The sequence below is a fragment of the Procambarus clarkii genome, chromosome 47, assembly GCF_040958095.1.
Source record: "Procambarus clarkii isolate CNS0578487 chromosome 47, FALCON_Pclarkii_2.0, whole genome shotgun sequence".
Lineage (NCBI taxonomy): Eukaryota > Metazoa > Arthropoda > Malacostraca > Decapoda > Cambaridae > Procambarus > Procambarus clarkii.
The window spans coordinates 17,632,399-17,659,068 of record NC_091196.1 but is presented as its reverse complement, the minus strand read 5'-3'; the positions used below and the strand labels follow the sequence as shown (position 1 = coordinate 17,659,068).

Here is a 26,670-nt window from a genome sequence, read left to right as displayed (position 1 = left end):
TGAGAGAGAGAGAGAGAGAGGGGGGGGAGTGAGTGAGAGAGAGAGAGAGAGGGGGGGGAGTGAGTGAGAGAGAGAGAGAGAGAGGGGGGGGAGTGAGTGAGAGAGAGAGAGAAGAGAGGGGGGGGAGTGAGTGAGAGAGAGAGAGAGGGGGGGGGGAGTGAGTGAGAGAGAGAGAGAGAGAGAGGGGGGGGGAGTGAGAGAGAGAGAGAGAGAGAGGCAGGGGAGGGGGGGGAAGGGAAGGGAGACAGAGAGGTTACAGTCAACATATTACTGAACATTCTGAGTGATTGACATACTGTATATAGGATTTGTAAACTTCCTTTACACATGCAGTATGTTAACACACACACACACACACACACACACACACACACACACACACACAGTATAGTAAAAAGTATAGGTACAGTGTAGTAAAAAGTGAGGAAGGCACTGGCCTTGTCTGGGAGTACAAAGTGTGCGGGTTCGAATCCTTTATTTGGAAGGTGAAGCTGGAGGAGGCAGAAGTCACACTGCAGCAAGCTCCTGGAAATATCGAATTACCTAAGTATTGGGCACAGGTTGAGGGCTACAGTGGTGTCCCAGGTTACATAAAGGTTCAGGGAAGAGTAAAAGGAAATAAAATACAATAAACAAGTAAAAGTGAGTGAAAATAGCCGAGTGGAAAAGTTTGTTTTGGTCTAGAACAAAATCAAAGATGGCCACCGCCACCACCCCCACTGAGAATGTAAACACACCATCAGATGATGGTTTCAAAGGATTCTCAACACAAGATATAAGGAAAGGAGGTGTTCTTGGCAGGTTAGAGATAATTGAGGATATGCAAAAGAAGTATGAAGAAAAAGTGCTTAAATTGGAAGAGGACAATGGAGCTCTTTGGAGTGAGCTTTGCACTCTAAAAGGGAGTATGCTTCAACAAGGTAAGATTATTACTGCATTAACAGACAAGGTAACAAATCAGGAGGAGCAAATCAAGGAACTAGTGAAAGAAAATGAGGCATGGAAAGTGAAGTGTGGTGACTTTGAAGAAATAAACAAGAAGATAGACTCATATGGTGAACAACTCCAAGCAAGCCTAAGGGCTAACATAGTTAGGTAAGGATCTCCAACTGGAAACTTCACTGACAACTCACATAGAGGAGGTGAATAAAGAACTAGAAAAGTATAAAGAAGAAATAAAAGCGACATATGCTGAAGTTGTAAAAGAAAAAGAGACTATCAAAGAAGTGTGTTCGGAAGTCAAAACCAGAAATGACCAACAAGAAGCAGAAATTAGGCAAGCAATTAGGAAAGAACTGGTTACCAACAGTAAACTAGTACAAAACACTGCAGATAGAAGTAAGTCCATAATAATTTTTGGATGTTTAGAGAAGGAAATTTCATCTAGGGTGGACCGAGCGGCAGAAGAGATGAAAATCATAGAGAAAATAGTAGGTTTAGGAGAAGGCTCAAAGGAAAATGTCTGTGATTTTAGAAGAATAGGAAAATATGAGAAAGAAAAGAACCGCCCCTTAAGGGTGACATTTAATGGAGTGAAAAACATGATGGAAGTGCTAAGAAATGCCAGGAAACTGCAGAGTGATGAGGTTGGCAAATTTTGGTCAATAAGACAAGACCTCTCCAAGGAAGACAGAGAAAAGCTAAAAATGAACCTAATTGAGGCAAAACGTCTAAATGGGGATAGAAATGAAGAAGACAGAAATTCTTTTTTTTACAAAGTGACAGGGACTGGAAAGCTTGTGAAATGGTACATAAAAACAAAGCAACAAGATCAGTAGTGGAAGGGGGAGTAAAGAGCAAAGGAAAAGGGAACATGTTCCTGAAAATTGTATATACCAACATAGATGGAGTGAGGTCAAAAACTTTGGAGTTGCAAGATATAATCCAGCTTAGGGTCCCAGATATTGTTGCATTATCAGAGACGAAACTTGAAGGAAATATAATAAATGAAGTCGTATTCCCAAGAGGCTATTCAGTTTGGAGACGTGACAGGAAAAATAGGAAGGGAGGAGGAGTGGCTGTACTGGTGAAAAAACACCTGAAGGTAAAAGAGTTAATATTTGAAAACCATCGAGATATTGACATAATGGCATTGCAGGTCTGGAATCAGGATGATAAGCTGATAATTGTAAATACCTACAGCCCACCAGCAAGCAACACATGGACAAAGGAAGAACTGGATGACAAACGAGAGGGCCTCATAATGGTCATGAGAGATATTATTGTACAAGCAGATAAAGATAAATCACGACTGTTGATACTGGGGGACTTCAACTTTAGAGCAATAGACTGGGAGGCCTATGAAGCAAGAACGGAGGACTTTTGGACATGCAGATTTGTGAACCTCATTCTGGAGACATTCTTGTATCAACACATAAAGCAAGCCACAAGAATGAGGGAAGGAGATGTACCGTCAGTACTGGATCTAGTATTCACCAGGAAAGAAGAAGAGATTTTTGACATCCAGTACCTTCCTCCCTTGGGAAAGAGTGATCACGTCCTGTTAGACATTAAATATGCTTTAAGATATCATCTAGAAGAAAATGGGGACAGTGAAACAGTTGATAAACTCGATTTAAGGAGAGGCAACTATGGGGAACTTCGAAATTTTTTTAATGAGTGTAATTGGACAGAATTGTTGCTAGGCAGGGAAGTAAATGAAATGTATGCCAAATTTTTAAAACTATATGAGGAAGGCACACAAACATTCATACCAAAACAGAGACGCAGGGCCAGAAAACAGGATTGGTTCGACAGAAATTGTGAGAGGGCAAGAGACCAAAAGACACAAAAATGGAATCAGTATAGGAAGAGGCCAAACCCCCAAACATACCAGCGATACAAAGATGCGAGAAACAACTATACAGCAGTAAGGAGAGAGGCAGAAAGAAATTTTGAAAAAGGGATAGCAGATAAATGTAAAACAGAACCGGGCCTATTCTACAAATTCATAAACAACAAATTGCAGGTAAAGGATAATATCCAGAGGTTGAAAATGGGAAACAGATTCACGGAAAATGAAAAGGAAATGTGTGAAACATTAAATGAAAAGTTCCAAAGTGTGTTTGTACAAAATGAAATCTTCAGAGAACCAGACACAATAAGAATTCCAGAGAACAACATAGAGCGGATAGAGGTGTCTAGAGATGAAGTGGAAAATATGCTAAAGGAGCTCGGGAAGAACAAAGCAGCTGGCCCAGATGGCATTTCACCATGGGTTCTGAGAGAATGTGCATCTGAACTCAGCATTCCACTTCACCTGATCTTTCAGGCATCCCTGTGTACAGGAATCGTAGCAGACGTGTGGAAACAGGCTAACATAGTTCCAATCTACAAAAGTGGCAGCAGGGAAGACCCCCTCAATTATAGACCTGTATCATTGACAAGTGTAATAGTGAAAGTATTGGAAAAGCTAATCAAAACTAAATGGGTAGAACACCTGGAGAGAAATGATATAATATCAGACAGACAGTATGGTTTTCGATCTGGAAGATCCTGTGTATCGAATTTACTCAGTTTCTATGATCGAGCCACAGAGATATTACAGGAAAGAGATGGTTGGGTTGACTGCATCTATCTGGACCTAAAAAAGGCTTTCGACAGAGTTCCACATAAGAGGTTGTTCTGGAAACTGGAAAATATTGGAGGGGTGACAGGTAAGCTTCTATCATGGATGAAAAATTTTCTGACTGATAGAAAAATGAGGGCAGTAATCAGAGGCAATGTATCAGAATGGAGAAATGTCACAAGTGGAGTACCACAGGGTTCAGTTCTTGCACCAGTGATGTTTATTGTGTACATAAATGATCTACCAGTTGGTATACAGAATTATATGAACATGTTTGCTGATGATGCTAAGATAATAGGAAGGATAAGAAATTTAGATGATTGTCATGCCCTTCAAGAAGACCTGGACAAAATAAGTATATGGAGCACCACTTGGCAAATGGAATTTAATGTTAATAAATGTCATGTTATGGAATGTGGAATAGGAGAACATAGACCCCACACAACCTATATATTATGTGAGAAATCTTTAAAGAATTCTGATAAAGAAAGAGATCTAGGAGTGGTTCTGGATAGAAAACTATCACCTGAGGACCACATAAAGAATATTGTGCAAGGAGCCTATGCAATGCTTTCTAACTTCAGAATTGCATTTAAATACATGGATGGCGATATACTAAAGAAATTGTTCATGACTTTTGTTAGGCCAAAGCTAGAATATGCAGCTGTTGTGTGGTGCCCATATCTTAAGAAGCACATCAACAAACTGGAAAAGGTGCAAAGACATGCTACTAAGTGGCTCCCAGAACTGAAGGGCAAGAGCTACGAGGAGAGGTTAGAAGCATTAAATATGCCAAAACTAGAAGACAGAAGAAAAAGAGGTGATATGATCACTACGTACAAAATAGTAACAGGAATTGATAAAATCGACAGGGAAGACTTCCTGAGACCTGGAACTTCAAGAACAAGAGGTCATAGATTTAAACTAGCTAAACACAGATGCCGAAGAAATATAAGAAAATTCACCTTCGCAAATAGAGTGGTAGACGGTTGGAACAAGTTAAGTGAGAAGGTGGTGGAGGCCAAGACCGTCAGTAGTTTCAAAGCGTTATATGACAAAGAGTGCTGGGAAGACGGGACACCACGAGCGTAGCTCTCATCCTGTAACTACACTTAGGTAATTACACACACACACACACACACACACACACCTCATCCTGGAAACATTCTTGTATCAACATGTTAAACAAGCTACGAGGATGAGGGAAGGGGACGTTCCCTCCATGCTAGATTTGATATTTACCAGGAAGGAGGAAGAGATATTTGACATTCAGTACCTTCCTCCCTTGGGTAAAAGTGACCATGTCTTTTTGGGAATAAAGTATGCAATGCATTATAAGCTGGAAGAAAATAAGGAGGTTGAAGCAGTTGAAAAACCAGACTTCAGGAGAGGACATTATGGTGACCTTAGAAATTTTTTTAGTGAGTATAATTGGACAGACTTGATGCTAGGCAAGGAAGTGAATGAGATGTATGGCAAGTTTTGTGAAATATATGATAAAGGCACAAAAAAATTTATACCAAAACAGAGATGCAGAACTAGGAAACAGGATTGGTTCAATAGAAATTGCGAGAGGGCTAGAGACCGAAAGACACAAAAATGGAATCAATACAGGAAGAGGCCGAACCCCCAAACATACCAGCGATACAAAGATGCGAGAAACAACTACACGGCAGTGAGGAGAGAGGCAGAAAGAAATTTTGAAAAAGGGATTGCGGACAAATGTAAAACAGAACCAGGTCTATTCTATAAATTCATAAACAACAAATTGCAGGTAAAGGATAATATTCAGAGGTTGAAAATGGGAAATAGATTCACGGAAGATGAAAAGGAAATGTGTGAAACACTAAACGAAAAGTTCCAAAGTGTGTTTGTACAAAATGAAATCTTTAGGGAACCAGATACAATAAGAATTCCAGAGAACAACATAGAACACATAGAGGTGTCTAGAGACGAAGTGGAAAAAATGCTCAAGGAGCTCGGTAAGAACAAAGCAGCTGGCCCAGATGGCGTTTCACCATGGGTTCTGAGAGAATGTGCATCTGAGCTCAGCATTCCACTTCACCTGATCTTTCAGGCATCCCTGTGTACAGGAATCGTAGCAGACGGGTGGAAACAGGCTAACATAGTTCCAATCTACAAAAGTGGCAGCAGGGAAGACCCCCTCAATTATAGACCTGTATCATTGACAAGTGTAATAGTGAAAGTATTGGAAAAACTAATCAAAACTAAATGGGTAGAACACCTAGAGAGAAATGATATAATATCAGACAGACAGTATGGTTTTCGATCTGGAAGATCCTGTGTATCGAATTTACTCAGTTTCTGTGATCGAGCCACAGAGATATTACAGGAAAGAGATGGTTGGGTTGACTGCATCTATCTGGACCTAAAAAAGGCTTTCGACAGAGTTCCACATAAGAGGTTGTTCTGGAAACTGGAAAATATTGGAGGGGTGACAGGTAAGCTTCTATCATGGATGAAAAATTTTCTGACTGATAGAAAAATGAGGGCAGTAATCAGAGGCAATGTATCAGAATGGAGAAATGTCACAAGTGGAGTACCACAGGGTTCAGTTCTTGCACCAGTGATGTTTATTGTGTACATAAATGATCTACCAGTTGGTATACAGAATTATATGAACATGTTTGCTGATGATGCTAAGATAATAGGAAGGATAAGAAATTTAGATGACTGTCATGCCCTTCAAGAAGACCTGGACAAAATAAGTATATGGAGCACCACTTGGCAAATGGAATTTAATGTTAATAAATGTCATGTTATGGAATGTGGAATAGGAGAACATAGACCCCACACAACCTATATATTATGTGAGAAATCTTTAAAGAATTCTGATAAAGAAAGAGATCTAGGAGTGGTTCTAGATAGAAAACTATCACCTGAGGACCACATAAAGAATATTGTGCAAGGAGCCTATGCTATGCTTTCTAACTTCAGAATTGCATTTAAATACATGGATGGCGATATACTAAAGAAATTGTTCATGACTTTTGTTAGGCCAAAGCTAGAATATGCAGCTGTTGTGTGGTGCCCATATCTTAAGAAGCACATCAACAAACTGGAAAAGGTGCAAAGACATGCTACTAAGTGGCTCCCAGAACTGAAGGGCAAGAGCTACGAGGAGAGGTTAGAAGCATTAAATATGCCAAAACTAGAAGACAGAAGAAAAAGAGGTGATATGATCACTACATACAAAATAGTTACAGGAATTGATAAAATCGACAGGGAAGACTTCCTGAGACCTGGAATTTCAAGAACAAGAGGTCATAGATTTAAACTAGCTAAACACAGATGCCGAAGAAATATAAGAAAATTCACCTTCGCAAATAGAGTGGTAGACGGTTGGAACAAGTTAAGTGAGAAGGTGGTGGAGGCCAAGACCGTCAGTAGTTTCAAAGCGTTATATGACAAAGAGTGCTGGGTAGACGGGACACCACGAGCGTAGCTCTCATCCTGTAACTACACTTAGGTAATTACACTTAGGTAATTACACACACACACACACACACACACACACACACACACACACACACACACACCTCACTCTCTCACTCTCTCACTCTCTCACTCTCTCACTCTCTCACTCTCTCACTCTCTCACTCTCTCACTCTCTCACTCTCTCACTCTCTCTCTCTCTCACTCTCTCACTCTCTCTCTCTCTCTCTCTCTCTCTCTCACTCTCTCACTCTCTCTCACTCTCTCTCACTCTCTCTCACTCTCTCTCACTCTCTCTCACTCTCACTCACACACTCTCTCTCTCACTCACACACTCTCTCTCTCACTCACACACTCTCTCTCTCTCTCTCTCACTTTTATGACTAGGTACACAGACAATTTAGATTTTTCTTTGTTGGCTATTACACACTGAGTTTTGTTAGGAAGTTAAAGATCCATCTGAATATTTTTCCAATAATACCTTTTGTGTGCATTAACACCATCGTTGCATTTGTTAAAAGTTTTTGCAAAGTTTTTGTATATTACATCAGTGTTTTCCTGGTCTTCCAACACAGCTGCAGCCATGTCTTAGTGGTCTAGCAACTGAGAGACAGGTGCACCCTGTTCTGAAGCCATGTTGTCCAAGCTTATGAAGATGATGTGATTGTGTGTGTTGATCTTATTTCTTAGCACTCTTTCAAAGATTATGATGTGTGATGTTAGTGCTAACAGTCTATATTTTGTTCTCTGCTTTATTCCCTCCTTTATATAGTGGTGCTATCTCTACTGGCTTGTGTGTTAGGGATAACACTACTATCCAGGCTGTTTCTCCAAAAAATATTAAAGGCCTGAAATTTTTTTTTACGAATATCATATTTCAGGAATCGAGGCCTGGTGCAGGTGCATGATAACCTTATTGCATATTAACCTTCACAATTTTTGTGACGCCTACAGTCGTCATTTGCGCAAAACGCCAGAACCTTCCGACAACTGTAATCGTCATTTTCAATGTCATGTCTGCTAAGTTTAATTTGCCTTTCTGTGGGGATAAAATTGGCACTCTGTGGGCGCACAAATTGCCAGCGTCACTGGGACATGTACATGAGCAATCCTATTCCTACTTTTATATAAAATAGCTCCACAAGTACAATAAAAGGCCATCCACTAGTTACTCAGGTGGCTGATCATCTGACTTGACCTAACAAGTGGAGATGAGCATCCAGACGTTACCGTCGCTCAGAGAGGACTGAACCAATGTTTGTTTTCTCTCCATGCCCTCCAGTGATCCAATTTGTTTTCTCCCGTCTATTTCTTTTACTTTCTTATTTTGTTTAAACTGGTTTTCCACATTTTAACATTTATATTTTCAACATGTTTTCTAGTCATAGAATGTACTTGGAATTGTATTTGATCAATATTAACACTATCGCTCACCCGACATGCGCGCGGTCAACTTAGAGGTCATGGACAGCGTGTGGGCGAGCGTGCGGGCAAGTGCCACGCGCTAAATGTGTATACTCTAAATGTGTATACTCGTTTCAGCTTTCTCACCTTAATTCTCGGGCTACATCGTTCGTTTTGGTATCATTGTGTTCGCAATTAAATTCCCTACAGGTGTATATGAATATAATGTCCAAAAGCCTGGTGTGACTCCCAGTTTGATAACATCAATTTTTGTGTTACGTCTTTCATTTTGGTATCAAATTGTTCGCAATAAAAAGGCGCATATTTTAAAACTAGTCCCATAATAATAGAGCAATAACTGGAATTTTAACAAATATTTTAATTCTGGAAGCTCATCATCACAATTATTTATATCTTTCCAGTGTGCTGACATAAATTTTTGTTACATCTTTCATTTTGGTATTAAATTGTTCGCATCATAAAGGCGCGCATATTAAAACTAGTCCCAACATAATAGGACAATAAATAGAAGTTTACCAAATATTTTAATATTTTGACCAAAAACCTATTTATAATCTTTCAAGTGTTTGGACATCAAGTTTCATGTTATATCTTTTATTTTGGTACCAAATTGTGCGCATTCTAAAGGCGCTCATTTTGATACTATCCCGAGGTCGATCGGATTAAAAATGAATTTTATACAAATATTTTTGTAGTGGACGCAAGTCAGGCCCAAAGTGAGTGATACTGTTAAGCACTTGTTTACAACTTTTTACCCCCTCCCCTTCCGGCCCGTTGGCGTCGTGAGGGGGCTTGGTGGACGGCTGCCGGAGTGTGATGCTCCGTTGGGCAGTCCTCTGTCCTTTTCTGGCCTTGCACTCCTGCTGCTGTCTTCTCCAATTGTGCCGGATCGCTTTTCCTTTTCCTTATGTTTCGTTTTTCTCCCACCTCTTCTCCTATCTGCTTGTCGTTTCCTGCCGACCTTTTGCTTGTTTTGGATTCTTTCTTTGGACTTCTTCTATTTTGACGCCCGGGTGCTTGAGGAGGCATACTCTTGCACCCGTAGAACTGTAGTACCCGACGTCTCGAGCGAGGGGAACCTTTTATTGTCAATCCCCCTTTAGTCGCTGAACCCGATCTCGACGGACTGACGGTTCTTAAGGTGGCGTTTGTGGGGCATATACTCACGACGCACCCCTAGGGGGCCCCGGCATGATCAGCGATAGCTTCCTGTTGGGTGTCCTGCCTCTAATTGTGGCTCCATGGTGGGTATGGGGGCACATTCGTGGATGAATTTGTCACTTTTCGTCTCTATGTCATTGAATGTTTCCGTTGTACCCTCTCAGGCTTGTGGGGTGGGCGACCAAGCCCCCGAGTCGGCCTGTATTGGAAGACCAGGCTCTGTAGCTCCCGCTGCGTTGGGCCCCGACCTTGCTCCTCCTTTGACCGTCCTGACTTCTTCCCCCAGCTCCCCTCCCTCCTCTGAGGTTGGGTCGAGCCTCCAGCCCCCGGTGGTGACCACTTCGTCCCCTGGTGTGGCTAAGTCTTTCGTTGTGACTACTGTGCCTTTTGACCCCTCTCTCTCTAGGGGTTCTCAACGCCGTTCGCGCCCCAACCGCACTCGCTCGATTCCTTCCCGTGCTGATGCGTATCAGGCCTTGTTTGGTCCTGCTTCATGGGCCAAATACTTTGATCTCCTCCCTCTTGATTCTGCGCCTCCTGACGATTTCTCCCTCCATCGGCATCTTGTAGATTCCGTGGATGCGTGTGTTACTTTCAACCCCACTCGTCTCGGTACACGTGTCGTTGCTGCTCCTTCTCAGGATGCGGCTTCCCGCTTGGCTGCCTTATCTTGCCTTGGCGAGTTCCCTGTTCGGGTCTCCAAGAACGTTCAGATGAATTCCAGTGTTGGCACTATTCTCCTCCCACCCCATGTTGCAACCGGTGTTCGGAATCTGCAGGATTGCCACGATGATATTCGGCATATCCTTGATGCCCAAGGCCATTCTGTCCTCCAGGTTGACTCGTTTACTCGTCCCCCTCGTGGTCGTCGCCGTCAACCCCTTCGCGTTGTGAAGATCACCTTTGATGGTAGGACCCTCCCATCCTCTGTCATTCTTGCTGGTGCTAGGTGCTCTGTCCAGGAGTATATTCCTTCTCCTCGACTTTGTAACAAGTGCTGGAGGTTTGGGCATGGTGCCCTCCGCTGCTCTGGGACTGTCTCTCTCTGTCCTTTGTGTGGGAGTGAAGGTCACTCTAAGTCGGAGTGCACTTCTCCCCAAGCTCGCTGCCTCAACTGCGGTGAGGCCCATCCTACCTTCTCCCGTGCCTGTGTCCATTACAAGCTTGAGGCGGCCGTCCTTAACCTGAAGCACCGGGAGCGTTTGTCTTTTCCTGAGGCGAGGCGCCAGGTTCGCCGGCTCCCGCCTTATACTAACATCTCTTATGCTCGCGTGTTGCGCTCTTCCTCTCCTCGTCCTTCCCCCCTTCCTCAGACTCTCAACCGTTTCCGGGCCTTGGACCCTGATACGCCCACTGCCCCCTCCTCTGTTCCTTTGAGTTCTTTCCCGAGGGGTCCCCCTCCTGGTCCTCTGTCTGGGGTTCCCCTTCTTTCAACCCGGTCTGTCATGTCTCCTGTGTCTTCTTCCTCGTCCCCCTCCGATCCTCCTTCCCATCCTCTTCCTCCATCTATCGGCTCTCCCCGCCGCCTGTCGGTGCAGGCGGATGTCCATCGCTCTCCTAACGGCCGTCGTGTGTGCTCTCGTTCGGCTTCTCCTGTTGAGACACTGGAATCCGTTGCCCGGTACGTAGTTGCTGGGACACCTGTCTCTTTAAGTCAGAAGCGTAAGCCTGGCTCCTCTCCTTCCTCTTCCCCGGCGGGTAAGAAGGCTTCGCTTTCTTCCTTAGCTCCTACTTCTGGCTCTGTTGCTCCTTCCCTTCCCGTTTCAGTGGTTGCGCCCCCTGTTCCTGCTATGGAGGTTTCTTTGGCCCCTGCTTCCCTTTCGGTTGCTGCTCTTGCTGGGGTGCGCTCCCCTCTTTCTACTCCCCCTCTTCCTACTCCCCCTCAAGATGATTACCCCTGCTTCGGCTTCTTCTGGTTTACCTTCTCAGGCTCGTGGGGTGGGCGACCAAGCCCCCGAGTCGGTCCGTATTGGAAGACCGGGCTCTGTAGCCTCCGCTGCATTGGGCCCCGACCTTGCTCCTCCTTTGGCCTCTCTGACTCCTTCCTCTGGCTCCCCTCCCTCCTCTGTGGTTGGGTCGAGCCCCAAGCCCCCAGTGGTGACTACCTCGTCCCCTGGCGCGGCTCCTTCTCTAGTTGTAACTACTGCGCCTTTTAACCCCTCTCTCTGGGGGTTCTCACCGCCGCCCTCGCTCGATTCCTTCCAGTACTGCTACCTATCAAGCCTTGTTTGGTCCCGCTTCGTGGGCCAAATATTTTGATCTCCTCCCTCTTGATTCTGCGCCTCCTGACGATTTCTCCCTCCATCGACATCTCATTGATTCCGTGGATGCCTCCATTACTTTCAACCCCACTCGTCTCGGTACACGTGTCGTTGCTGCTCCTTCTCAGGATGCTGCTTCCCGCTTGGCTGCCTTATCCTGCCTTGACGAGACCCCCGTTCGGGTCTCGAAGAACGTTCAGTTGAATGCCAGTGTTGGCACTATTTTGCTCCCGCCCCATGTTGCGACCGGTGTTCGGGACCTGTGCGACTGCCACGACGATATTCGACATATCCTCGCTGCCCAGGGCCATTCTATTCTCCAGGTGGACACGTTTACTCGTCCCCCTCGTGGTAGTCGCCGTCAACCCCTCCGGGTTGTGAAGATTACCTTTGATGGTAGGACCCTTCCACCCTCTGTCATTCTTGCTGGTGCCAGGTGCTCTGTCCAGGAGTACATTCCTTCTCCTCGGCTCTGCAACAAGTGCTGGAGGTTTGGGCATGGTGCCCTCCGCTGCTCCGGGACTGTCTCTCTCCTTTGTGTGGTGGCGAAGGTCACTCTAAGTCGGAGTGCGCTTCTCCCCAGGCTCGTTGCCTCAACTGCGGTGAGGCCCATCCTACCTTCTCCCGTGCGTGTGTCCATTACAAGCTTGAGGCAGCCGTCCTCAACTTGAAGCACCGGGAGCGTTTATCTTTTCCTGAGGCGAGGCGCCAGGTTCGCCGGCTCCCGCCTTATGCTAATATCTCTTATGCTCGCGTGTTGCGCTCTTCCTCTCCTCGTCCTTCCCGCCTTCCTCAGACTCACAACCGTTTCCGGGCCTTGGACCCTGATGCGCCCACTGCCCCCTCCTCTGTCCCTTTGGGTTCTCTCCCGAAGGATCCTCCTCCTGGTCCTCTGTCTGGGGTTCCCCTTCCTTCTACCCGGTCTGTCGTGTCTTCTGTGTCTTCTTCCTCGTCCCCCTCCGATCCTCCTTCCCATCCTCTTCCTCCGTCTATTGGCTCTCCCCACCGCCTGTCGGTGCGGGCGGATGTCCATCGCTCTCCTAACGGCCGTCGTGTGTGCTCTCGTTCGGCTTCTCCTGTTGAGACACTGGAATCCGTTGCCCGGTACGTAGTTGCTGGGACACCGGTCTCTTTAAGTCAGAAGCGTAAGCCTGGCTCCTCTCCTTCCTCTTCCCCGGCGGGTAAGAAGGCTTCGCTTTCTTCCTCAGCTCCTCCTTCTGGCTCTGTTGCTCCTTCCCCTCCCATTTCAGTGCTTGCGCCCCCTGTTCCTGCTATGGAGGTTTCTTTGGCCCCTGCTTCCCTTTCGGTTGCTGCTCTTGCTGGGGTGCGCTCCTCTCTTTCTACTCCCCCTCTTCCTGCTGCTGTCCTTGACTGCTCCTCTCCGTTGTCTTCTCCTCCTCCTCCTCCTCCTCCTCCTCCTCCTCCTCCTCCTCCTCCGGACCCTGCCCGCCCACCTCTGATCTGTTCTCCCGTTTCCTTCCCTCCGTCTTTGCTCAGTTTACCCATGCCCCCTAACCCTGACTTTGCTGACCCTGATCCCGACCCTGATATTCTTTAACGTGCTCTGTTGGTCTTTCGCCTTTGTTTCTTCCTTGTTCTCTGTTTTTGTCCTTTCTCTTCTCGTCGTTGTCCATTCTTCAATGGAACGTTCGAGGTTATTACGCCAATTTCCTCGAACTCCAACTTCTGGTTTCGCGGTTTTCGCCCCTTTGTGTCTGTCTCCAGGAGCCAATGCTTGGTGCTCGTCCTGGTCGTTTTCGTGGCTATTCGTTTCTCCCCCCCCCCCCAGCCATTGCTGGGGCTTCTAATTCTTCTGCTCTCTTGATTCAGGCTGATGTTCCCTTTGTTCCTTTACTTTTTCCTTCGCCTCTCCATTGTTCTGCTGCTCGTATCTTTGTGGGGAAATGGTACACAGTTTGTTCCATTTATCTCCCCCCGAGTGTCCCGCTCTCTCTTCCTGATTTGAAACACCTCCTAGACTCCTTGCCGGAGCCTGTGCTCCTGCTGGGTGACTTCAATTGTCGTCATTCTCTTTGGGGTGACGTTCTGACGAATACCCGGGGTCGCCTCCTTGAGCCGTTTCTCCTCTCTTCTTCCCTGTCTCTTCTGAATTCTGGTGAGCCCACTCATTTGGACTCTCGAACTCGCACCCTTTCTTGTCTTGATCTTTCTCTCTGCTCTTCTTCTCTTTACTTAGATTTCACATGGCAGGTTCTTGATGACCTCCATGGAAGTGATCATTTCCCCATCCTTGTTTCCTTTTTCTCTTTTCGCCCTTCCCTCTCTTTCCCTAGGTGGCAGTTTGCTAAGGTGGACTGGGCCCTATTTTCCCTCAGTGCTACTCTCTCTGACCTCTCCCTTCTGCCCCTCTCTCGCGCTCTCCTCCTTTTTCATGACACTGTCTTCGACGCTGCCCTCCGCTCTATTCCTCGCTCTTCCTCTCGGGGTCCACGGAAGTGCGTTCCCTGGTGGAATGCGGACTGTGCTCGGGCTGTCCGCTGTAAGCGTGCAGCCTGGAAGAAGCACCGCCGTAGGCAGACGACCAATTCTTTTCTTTTCTTTCGGAAAGCGAGTGCGGTGGCCCGTAGGGCCATCCGTACAGCTAAACGTGAATGTTGGGCATCTTATGTCTCAACAATTACGTCCGAAACCCCTCTGGCCCAGATCTGGAAGCGTATCCGCAAGATAGCGGGTAAGTTCGTTCCCGATGTTTCACCGGTCCTTCACCTCCATGATACTCTTGTGGCGGACCCGTTGCAGGTCGCTTCCGAACTGGGTTCCCACTTTTCTTCTGTTAGCTCTGGTCTTCATCTTCCCCAATCTTTCCTTCTTCGTAAACCTGTCCTTGAGTCTCGTCCTTTAGATTTCTGCACTCATCTTCAGCTTCCCTATAATGATCCCTTCTCTCTCTCTGAACTTCGGTCTGCGCTGGCCCTCTGCGGTTCTACGGCGGCGGGCTCCGATGGTATTCATTATGAGATGCTTCGCCATCTCCCTCCGAGCACGTCTCAGTATTTACTGAGTCTGTATAATCGGATCTGGGAGTCGTCGTCAGTCCCTGAGGACTGGCTCGATGCCGTTGTCCTCCCTGTTCGCAAACCGGGGTCTCTGGGTACTTCCCCTAAGGACTTTCGCCCTATTGCTCTCACAAGTTGTGTCTGCAAACTCTTTGAACGTATGGTTAACGTTCGTCTGATGTGGTTCCTGGAACACCATCACCTCTCCCCTTCTCAATTTGGTTTCCGCAAGTGCAGCAGCACGACAGATGTCCTGGTGAACTTGGAGGTCTATATTCGTACTGCTTTTGCTGCGAAGACCTCCGTTGTTGCCGTCCTTTTTGACCTAGAAAAGGCTTACGACACCACTTGGCGTTATCATATCCTATCTCAACTTCATTCTTTTGGCCTTCGTGGTCATCTCCCTCTCTTTCTCCGCAGCTTCCTCTCTCGTCGTTCCTTTCGGGTGCGCCTTGGTACCGCTCTCTCTCCCTCTTTTCAGCAATACGAAGGTGTGCCCCAGGGTAGTGTTCTGAGCACTACTCTTTTTCTGGTTGCCCTCGATGGTCTTCTTTCCTCTCTTCCTTCTGGTGTCTTCTCCGCTCTCTATGTCGATGATCTTACCCTTTGTTGTCAGGGTGATGATTCGCCTCTCCTTCAACGCCGGCTTCAACTTGCAATTGATGCCGTGTCGTCTTGGGCCACAGGTCATGGCTTCAAGTTCTCTACTTCTAAGACTTGTGCCATGACTTTTACGCGGAAACGGGTTGTTCTTCATCCCTCTTTGTCACTTTATGGTCTTCCCCTTGAATACAAAGATTCCGCGAAGCTTTTGGGGTTATTCCTTGACACTCGTTTGTCTTGGTCTCCCCATATCTCTTACCTCCGTGTTGAGTGCTCTAAGGCCCTTACCCTCCTTCGGGTCTTGTCCCATACTTCTTGGGGGGCAGATAGGCGCACTCTCCTTGCTTTACATTCCTCTCTCGTCCTGTCTAAGCTCGATTATGGTTGCCCTGCTTACTCGTCTGCTTCTCCTTCTCCTACTCTTCGCCGTCTTGATGCTTTGCACCATACTGGGTTGCGCCTCAGTTCTGGTGCCTTTCGTTCGACTCCCATCCTTAGCTTGTATGTTGACACTGGCTTCCTGTCTCTCCAGGACCGCCGTGATCGCTACTGTCTTCGCTATCTTGCGCGGTCCTTGCAACATCCTTCCTCTCGCCTCTGTCGTGCTTTAACCTTTACCCCTCCTGCGGTTCCTGTTCCTCTTCACCACCTCCCTCTTTCTGTCCGGTTATCTCGCCTACAGGATTCTCTTTCCGTTCGTATTTCTGATGTTTCTCCTCGTGTTGTTCCTTCTTTGCCCCCGTGGAGGGTCCCTCTTCCGCAGTTTTGTACATCCTTGACTCGTATCACTAAAGCTTTTACCCCTCCTACGGTTCTGAAACGCCTTTTCCTCGAGCACTTTTCTTCTCACTCCCGCTCCGTTTCTGTCTTCACCGATGGGTCTAAGTCAGCGGACGGTGTTGGCTACTCTGTTGTTTTTCCTGATCGCACTTATATGTGTCGCTTGCCTCCGGAGACTAGCATCTTTACAGCGGAACTTTATGCTATTCTCTATGCTCTTCGTCTCCTGCTTTCTCGTTGTCAGTCTTCCTTTGTGGTTGTTGTTGACTCTCGTAGTGCCCTCATGGCTCTCGGGTGCTTTAATCCGGTTCATCCAGTAGTTGTCGAGATCCAGCATTGGCCGTTTCTCGTTCACAGTAAATTTAAGTCGGTTGAGTTTTGTTGGGTTCCCAGCCATATTGGTGTGTCTTTAAATGAGCGTGCGGATGCTGCTGCCAAGGAAACTGTCCGCTCTTGTCCCATCTCTCGCAAAGGCATTCCGTATTCCGACTTTTACCCGGTTATCCATTCCTCAGTCCTTACCCGTTGGCAGGCTTCTTGGTTGTCTGTTACTGGTAACAAGCTACGTACTCTTAAATGTTGTGTTTCCTCGTGGCCGTCCTCCTTTCACCGTAACCGGCGGTGGGAAACAGCTCTGGCGAGGTTGCGTATTGGCCATACTCGCTTAACCCATGGTCACTTGATGGAGCGCCGCCCTGCTCCTTATTGTCCTAGTTGCATTGTCCCTCTTACGGTCGTGCATGTCCTTCTTGAATGTCCTGACTTCCAGGACGAGCGTGTGTCTTGCTTTCCGACCGCCCCTCGCGGTCACCTGTCCCTCGATAGAATTCTTGGTGACTCGGATACTTTTGATATCGTTCGCCTTATGCGTTTTTGTTCTCGTATTGGCATCCTTGGTGATATTTAGCGCCCTCTGATTATTTTGCGTATTTGATGGTGCTACATAGCCTTCCCGGTTTGGTGCCTTCTTTTGATAATTACTTACTTACTTTTAATACTGTCAATTTCCAGCCTTAAGTTTAACACATAATGAAGTCCAAATGGCTTAGGATGCGCAGTGATGCCACAATATAATCCAGTAGTCATAAAGCATAAGAAATGCATCATTAGTTGTACTCTGACACATTATAACAATTTGTTGATAGTCATCTGATTATTCTAACCTGTGAAACAAAAATTCATCCACAGTTTTCTTTTGCAAACAGAATGGTAGATGGTTGGAACAAGTTAAGTGAGTAGGTTGTGGGACGTCAATACTGTCGGTAGTTTCAAAGCATCGTGTGATAGCTTACTGGAAAGATGCACCACCACAAGTGTAACATTCATTCTGCAACTACACTTTGGTAATTACACTTCAAAACTTAGCATAAAAGTGATAATCCCAGAATTTGCATTTCCTAATACAGTACAACCCTCATTATTTTAACTAGCTGGTACCTCTGGATAACCAGAAATTGACATTTTAGAGAAAGGATGTTGACCATTATTTGGCGTAAACAAGACTAGCTGTTGTGAAGGAGCTTCAGGTATCCATACCATCACTGCTTAACCTAACTTTTTCCAGGGGTATTCTTTATCAGTTCTCTTGATAATTAGCATTCTTGTTCTCAAATATCACTTTAGCATGGGTTGAATTATTTTGCTAAGAAAATAAATAAAATATTACACAACAATTTGCAGTTGCCTGACACACACACTTAAGTATTGTATGATGCAAATATTTTATATATTGCTCCAGACATTTGAAAAGTGTTTTATGTTTTTAATTATGACAAAGTAAGGAGGGTAGTATATATATAGTGTGGATGGGTTGGTTGTGGAACTAATGGAGTGAGCATGACTTTGTGAGGCAGGATTGACTGCCACTGATCAGCCAGCAAGTCTCTACTGTCAGAGATTGTACATGGATGGGGTTCTGGGAGTTCTTCTACACCCCAAGCCCAACCTGGGGCCAGGCTTGACTTGTGAGAGCTCGGTCCAACAGGCTGTTGCTTGGAGCGGGCGGCCCACAGGTCCACTACAGTCCGGTTGGTCCGGTACTTCTCGAGTGCTTTGAGATGATCCCAGTAGTTTAGGTGCTTTATCATGTTTGTGTGTTGTACATGTCCTCTGTATTCCTACTATTTCCTAAAACTTTCCTGCTTTAAAGGGAGAGTGAGTATCGAGCAGTACTCAAGATGGGACAGTACTAGTTATTTAAATGTTATGAGCATTGTGATGGGATTTGAAGCCCCCCCCCCCTCCCCTGGATTTGAAGGGGGCTTGTAATCCATTCATCATTTTTTGTAGCTAACTCGAGGTTGCCAGAATCTGTTTTGCTGAAGTAGATAGCGAGTTTAAGGCCTAAAAGTTGGAAATGTATAATAAAAGTGCCCAAATATTTTGTTTTGATGTGTTTTTCAGAGTAACTAATCCAGCTTTTTTTATAAATGGGCCAAAATAGTAGCAAGTAGTAACGTACATAGCTGGGTTTTCAGAAGTAATGAATTATGGTACAGCCCAATCTGGCAACCCTGAGTTAATGCAATGTTTGCTTGGTTATGTTCCCTAAACGTTAGCTTCACACATTGTTTCCAGATGCTTAATGCATTAAAGTCACAACTTTTGCTCTTCCCCAATTGTGGGGAAAATCTCCCAGCAGTAATTTTATTTATTTACTTTGTTTTATTTAATTTCTTATTTACTTCTTGAGAATTTATTTATAATTTAAGCAGACTGTAATTTCTTACTGGACTGTATGATTTTACAGTATAGTTGTCCTGCTAGGAACTTCCCTTCGCAACCTGGGGGTTATTTAATGATATCCCAATCGAAATTAATAGATTGGTTGAACAAATCCACAAGGGCTATGATGAGGGTTCAAACCTACATCTGAGAGGATCCCAGGCCCGCCTTAATCGACTGTGCCACGACATGGAAAAGAATTGCACCCGGGAGTGCTGCTGCCCTCGCACGGATCCTGCAGTCTCTCCAAGACACAAAACAGGGTTTTACACAATTCCCCCCATGCACCCGGGCTCTGTCAACGTGCTGTTCTACCTCTTTTCCCTTACATCATTACACACAGAAATCACAATGGCGTGATGCATCAAATGAACAAATCCACAAGGGACTGTGATGAGGGTTCGAACCTACGTCTGAAAGGATCGAATCTACGTCCGAGAGGATTGAGCCTACGTCCGAGAGGATCGAGCCTACGTCCGAGAGGATGGAACCTACGTCCGAGAGGATGGAACCTACGTCCGAGAAGATGGAACCTACGTCCGAGAGGATCGAGCCAACGTCCGAGAGGATGGAACCTACGTCCGAGAGGATGGAACCTACGTCCGAGAGGATCGAACCTACAACCGAGAGGGAGGATGCAACCGAGAATTCCCGGTTGCAATTCTTTTCCATGTCGTGGCACAGTCGATTAAGGTGCGTCTGGGATCCTCTCAGACGTAGGTTCGAACCCTCATCACAGCCCTTGTGGATTTGTTCATTTGATGCATCACGCTATTGTGATTTCTGTGTGTAATAGATTAATTCTAATTTGTTAGTAATGGTTAGTCTACAATGGTTAATTAACATGTAAGACAGCTTAGTTATGTTGTATGTGGCTTGAAATAATAGCAATGGACACGCCTCTGTCAAATATGCTGAAACCATTCGTTTAGGCCCTAATGGCAACTTGGGATGCCTCGTGTTGCACCAGGATTAAATGTTTTAATTTCTCCTTCTCCTTGGACTTCACATGCCGAATAATTACAGAGTAGTAAACTGCAACTAATATATGCAGCATATAACAAAGAAAGGATACGAATTAGTAAAACAAGGCTTACCTGTTCAGAGTGGCTAGCCCCGCATCCTATCCAATTATCACTGAATATACACAATGGCCACTGACATATACTAGTTTGTTAACTGGGTATAGAATACAGTACTGTACTCCCTAAGGTCAGTGAACTCGTTTGTTGATCGGGGAGACTGGTTCCTTTGTAGCGAGACTTGCGAGAAGTTTCTTTGTGAACTTTAGTCCGTGTCGACTGATGGGGGCAAGCTTCTCTCATATGGGATCTCTTACTCTCAAGGGACATGTCCTCTTGAACGGTTCTAATTCTGTCTTTATCGACTTTCGGGAGGAGACTGCTTTTATTTGTGTTTTAATTATGTCCAGTCATAAAAAGTGGTAGCACTTTTATTGTTTCTAGTGCCCAAACTGGTGTTTAAAAATTATCTAATATTCGTGTTATAAGTAAATAGAAATCCAGGTGATGTGGCAATGGTCCCATTTTCTACAAGTAGCCATGAAATCCGAATTGAATTCATTGAATGATTCACTAAGCCATTTAGGGTTAGTATTAGCATTTGCCCAACATGACTGCATTTGCTTGGTATGCTAGGAGTTGGTATTTAGTATAATTTCCGACACAAATTACATGCCACACCATTCAAAATCTTCTTTTGCTCAAAAACCATCTAATAATAGCTAAGAAATAAACGAATGAAAGCCATAGGACTTCCCTACCTTTGACAATTTACTAGGCACATTCTGATAGCTGACCAAAGTAAACATCACATGTAAACACCTGAAATTACGCAGCACCATAGCAGACTTGGGACCAACTGAGGTCCAAGCTGTAGTAATTGGTCTAGCTAATATTCTAATAGCAAAACTACTTTTTTATATATTCAGTGTATTGTATAAATTAAAGGCAATTTTTTATGTACATTGATGATTGTTAGCAACAGCTAGTGATAGGTGTAATGACTTGGCACTTTCTTCTGATAGTTTCCTTACCTTCAATGATCTCACGGAGGCTGCCGACATAGAAGCTATTTGTACACGTTTCATCTTTCGTAAGTGAATTCTTACACGTCATAATGTAATCTGTAACCGTTGTAGGGGTTATCGTTGTTACGTTGTAGGGGTTAGGGGTGTATTGGTTATCTATTGTAAATAACAAATTACTGTATGTACTATCAAGTGTAACCTGTCCTCAGTCTTTCTCCAGACACTGAAACATGAAGTTGGGGAAAAATCTCTGGCTTGGATGGTTACTTATTGGCCACATGATAAACTCATGAGGATCTTACTGTCAGAATGATCAGAAGCTTTGCTTCCCACGTTCTGAGAGTTTTATCTTCCTCACTAACATTCTCGGTGAATCCAGTTCTTTCCACATCACTCGTTTTGTATTTTTCTACTCTCGTATTGATATCCTGAAATAGATCTAGGTTCTCTTGAACATTCTGTAACAGTATTGTACAGCTTTAGAGGCTTAGTGCTTTTTGGTAATTTCTTACTGTTTGAAGTGTGGATGTTAAAAGCTTTGTGGTTAGCTTTCTGATGCTTAAAGAGTTGTGTAATACTTTACTGCTGAAATAACATGAAAACATTTAAAACATTGTAGTTGAAATTATTATTAATATAAACTTTAGATGAAAACAGGAAGAAACAGGTGGTATATAAAATATGGTTAAAAAAAAAAAGAGAATTTTATGTATAAAGTTTATCTTTATTAAACAAGGTTTCCTGGAGCTTGTTTCCTAGAGGACGGTGTGCAGCAAGTGCTTCAATACAAGACATTTTCCCATTTACTATTCTTGTACACTGTCAAATTGTGATTTTGCTTTAAAATATAGTTCGTATCAAATATTTCATTTACTGAGCAATATGATAAATCATTCTGTTTTCAGTTAAATACAGTACCTGTAATTTTTCTAATTTTTATTAAATAAAATTTTATTATTAAAGTTGGTTTATACTCAAGTTTATCCTTAGGGGGGGAAATGTGATATTATTACCACAAGCATTTTATACTATTAATTTGTGTTTTAAAACAAAACAGAATAAGGGTTTTGTATATGTATGTACATAATGACTGACATTAAACATTTCTCCCACACAAAACATGAAAGATTCTCAAAAATTTTTAAAGAAAAATATGAATTTATTCTTTGCAATGTGGTGTTTGCTTTGAGAGGTATTATACTGTCTGCTCAAGAACTCTGCTATTCACTTAGTATCCCACTGTCCACTTAACAGCTTTTGTCATTATTCAAATTTGATTGCACAGTGTCCTCCTCCTGCCAGTTATGTGGAAGTGCACCACTGTGCCTTATGGATACAAGACAATTGTGATTACCATACAGTAGGGAAGGGTCTGTGGTAACGTTGATGCTCAGAGCCTTGTCTCCTCTGGTTTGACGACTGATAATGAAGCCGAGACTGTACCGTTGACCTTTAATATTCTTGGCATTTAGACGTGGCTTGTGCTCACTTCTGGTTGTTAGCTTGTTTAGTGGCATGTTTCTTGCTCCCTGCTGTATGCCTGTAGGTATCTGATATGCGACACTTTTGTGCACAATTGTGCTCGTGTGATATCTTATCATTCCATTTGCTCAACATGATCCTGTTATGAAAGGTGGGGCAATATTTGCTGGTTGGTTGTTTCACTGCCTGGGGTTGTAAGTGTTTGGTGCTTGACCAGATTTTAGGACCTTTGTCTGGGACCTTTCCTCGTTCAGAAGAACATTTTTTTGTGCCTCTGGACTTCAGAGGTACATATTGTAGTTTTAAACATTTTTGCCCCTCCTTGTTTTCATTTTGGGTTTGAAGTGCTCTGACTTGTTGTCCATTATGTCTATATCAAATTGTTTGTGCTTCTGGTTAAGAGTATTTGGCCATGTCACAAAGTTAGAGAAGTTTGGGTGATTATTTCCTGATTTTGCCATGCTCCATATGGTGTGACCTGTCTGGAGTACCTAAGGCAATAAACTGGTACCTGACCCTCCGCCAGTTATCTTCTCTCTGTGGCAGTTCTTGGGTCATTCCATGCACGTTCCTTTGTGAACTGTTCTTGCTGCGTACATTTTCTTCCAGTAGCTCGACATTGTTAAGATCCTGCTTGCAGACGATGAGTCACAATAACGTGGCTGAAGATGTGATGACCAAACCATACATCAGATGATGAAGAAAGACGAGAGAGACAACTTGATAATGGTCCAGCACGGACCAAAACATGGTCGTTTCTTAATCATCCGGTGTGTGATTTGGTCATCTTAACTACTACTGCCTGGCGTAGACAATATTCTCCACTTCTTCAGTTTGGTAAAACTAGCATTAATTTTCAACCTACACATGCACCACTTAAGGTCTCTGCTGGGACTAGTCTTCACCACCAACACTAGACATCATCTTGCACTGTTTATGGATACCAGAGAACATTGGCTACATTTGTAGGTGTGTTCTCATGATTTTAATTTTAATGTGCAAGTGTTTTTCTCTGCCTTCTCAACTATGACTTGATCCACATCCAGAGTAAGAGAGTTTGAAGTCCAATCACACTTTTATTGCTTGATAACCTTCACCATCAGTGTGTGGCTCTTGGCAAGTGGTACTACCACTACCAGCACGTTATACTCACGCTAGCATCTGTGGGTGTCCTCAGCTCCAGGAATGTCCGTCTGATGATGGTACGCTAATGCTACATCCACTCTGTGTTCTATGTGGGATTTTTAAATTTATTTTTCAGTTATTTGCAAGGCTTGCCGAAAGGAACCATGTGTGAAGGTGGTGTCACTGGGCAGCAGCCAGGGTAGCTTACAAGGTTAGCCAACTGGTTGATCACGTGAGAACTCCTTGGCTGTCCTACTGTCTCAATTTTTTGTATTAATATAATAGGTACATCTGCATTTGTGCAGCTGCCCTAGACTATATGAAGGGGGGTACAGTGTCAAATAGCTAGCTATGTGATGCTAAAAAATCCCAATCTCACAGGATGGTTAAGTCATACAGAGGCATGTGATAACCAGTCTGCACTGGTAGACTCCGGGTGCATTATGAGGCTATCATCAATACGAGTGAATAAGGTAGCAGTGATACTAAAAGTCCCCATCTCGCAGGATGGTTAGTTATACAGGGCCATATGTTTAGTAGTCTGCACTACCAAATTTTTAGTGCAATATGAGGGGATATCTTCAAGAACACGAGAGTGAATAAAGTAATTGCAAAGCTCCAGGTTCCTCATGACAACTGGTCTGAAAGGTCTAATAACTGGGCATTCGGTGATGTAGTGCGGGAGATCATGCCGCAGTTCCTGCTCACAGAGTTGGCACCTGGAGTGCTCAGGATTGGAAGATCCGTCACCTGCAGCCACCTGCCACAAGTAACGGTGACCCAACCTGATCCTTGCAATCACTGTGTTGCACAGTCTGGTCGACGTTTTGTGCTGCCCATAGATATAGGTTTCAGATCTGAACAAATAGCTTTTTATACTAGTGCTTTCAGGTCGTTGGGAATCAGTAATTTCTTTCCTATCTGACGTGAGTGTTTGGACCAATATAGTTTTGACATTAGAGATAGGGATACCTAGATCTAATTCAACTTCATCTTTGTTACACGCTAATTTGGCTGCAATGTCTGTCTAATTATGATGGGTTATATTTATATGTGGTGGTATCCATACAAAGGCAACCCGTTCTCGCAAATTTAATAAGTCAATATTGACTTATTAAACATGTGCATAGGTGACATACTTAACATAATAGTTTCCCTTGAAAAGCTTCATAGAAAACACCGACCTTACCTAACCTACTTAGTATGTTAAGGTAAGCATCTTATTGCTTCATAATTACAATTGTTACCTAACCTATACCTATAATAGGTTAAGTAACAATTGTAATTACGAAGCTATAAGATGCTTATTTTAACATACTAAGTAGGTTAGGTAAGGTCGGTGTTTTCTATGAAGCTTTTCAAGGGAAACTATTATGTTTAGTATGTCACCTATGCACGCAACTAATAAGTCAATATTGACTTATTAAACATGTGCATAGGTGACATACTTAACATAATAGTTTCCCTTGAAAAGCTTCATAGAAAACACCGACCTTACCTAACCTACTTAGTATGTTAAGGTAAGCATCTTATTGCTTCGTAATTACAATTGTTACCTAACCTATACCTATAATAGGTTAAGTAACAATTGTAATTGCTAATTGTAAGTAACAATTGTAATTGTAATTGTTGGGTACACCCTGGGGTGTACCCAACTCAAAGGGTGCACAAAGTTTACTTTTGACCCCTTGAAAAGGACTGAGGCGGTTCTGTTACTCAGGTAACCCCTGAGCCATGTCAACAGTCTTCCCTTAACTCCAAAAGAGGCTAGTTTTTTTTGTTTTTGTTTTTTTGAGATATATACAAGAGTTGTTACATTCTTGTACAGCCACTAGTACGCGTAGCGTTTCGGGCAAGTCCTTAATCCTATGGTCCCTGGAATACGATCCCCGCCGCGAAGAATCGTTTCTTTTCATCCAAGTACACATTTTACTGTTGCGTTAAACAGAGGCTACAGTTAAGGAATTGCGCCCAGTAAATCCTCCCCGGCCAGGATACGAACCCATGACATAGCGCTCGCGGAACGCCAGGCAAGTGTCTTACCACTACACCACGGAGACTGTAAGAGACTTGTTCTAAGATTATTTCTCTGTTTGCTGTATCAAAAACAGTTTGGAGATCAATAAATGCCGCCTGAGAGTTTGGTCCCTCTCTGATAAAATATTTAGCAAAGCAAGTTTGTGTGCTTCTTCCAGGAAGGAAACCATACAGGTTAGGGGCAAGGTGGGGCTTGATTTGAAACATTAGTCTGTCGAGGATAATCCTCTCAAGAACTTTACACATGCACGACGTCAGAGAAATGAGTATGAATTTTTGTGAACTAGGGTATGGGTATTATTAGTCCGTGTCCAGCGGTCAGGTAAGACACCCTGCCTTAGACTTTGATTAAACAATTCTAGCAAAGGGCTATTTGGCAGCTCAGCAAGTACTCTCATGGTGTTGTATGTGATGCCATCCTCTCCAGGAGAGGTAGCCTTACCTTTCTTGAGTGCATTTTTAATTTCAAAGGGGGTTATGCCATAGTTATCATCAGGCTATTTCACTACAGGCAATTTCAATATTAAAGTTACGATTTATTTTGGTACTAGCCAGATGGTGTTGTACATCTAGAGGCAGGCTGCTTATCGGACAGTGCTTGCATATTGCTGAAGCAGCATGTCGGCATAGTCTACAGGTGAATGGTGATCAAGTTGACGACTGCTAGGACGAGAAATTTTTTTATGGCTTGTTGACAGGCACTCAGTCAGTCCTTCTGAAGTAGGCAGATTTGTGTTACATGAGCTGGGTGTTGAGTGACTGATACACAATAATCCCAGAATTTGTTGTCAAATGTAGGGATGTGCAGATTTATATAGCTTAGTGGTATGATTTGTTTATTTTCTTCAAATGCCAATATTTCTTGCTGCTGTATTGGTAAACTACACATTATTTTACGAATATACATCACCTGTGAAATTGTAAGCTTAATGTTACTCAGTTTATGGCAAAATGTAAGTTTTATTTAGTCTGCTCTAACCT

General features: G+C 44.1%; 1 protein-coding gene across 4 annotated transcripts in view; it reads left to right on the top strand.

The window, feature by feature from the left end:
• The window catches only part of LOC123762887 (uncharacterized), a 226,765-nt gene that overhangs the window by 34,393 nt on the left and 165,702 nt on the right, over positions 1–26,670 (top strand). The window contains exon 15 of one of the 4 annotated variants that reach the window (XM_069302006.1): positions 17,477–24,704. The exons of 1 other annotated variant lie outside the window; for it this stretch is intronic. In XM_069302006.1, the coding sequence (XP_069158107.1) occupies positions 17,477–17,506 (30 nt within the window). In that variant the 3' untranslated portion in view covers positions 17,507–24,704. Of the gene's footprint in view, positions 1–7,599; positions 8,573–17,476; positions 24,705–26,670 lie in introns of those variants that run through there. 2 more of the 4 variants (XM_069302004.1, XM_069302005.1) reach the window with 2 other exon arrangements.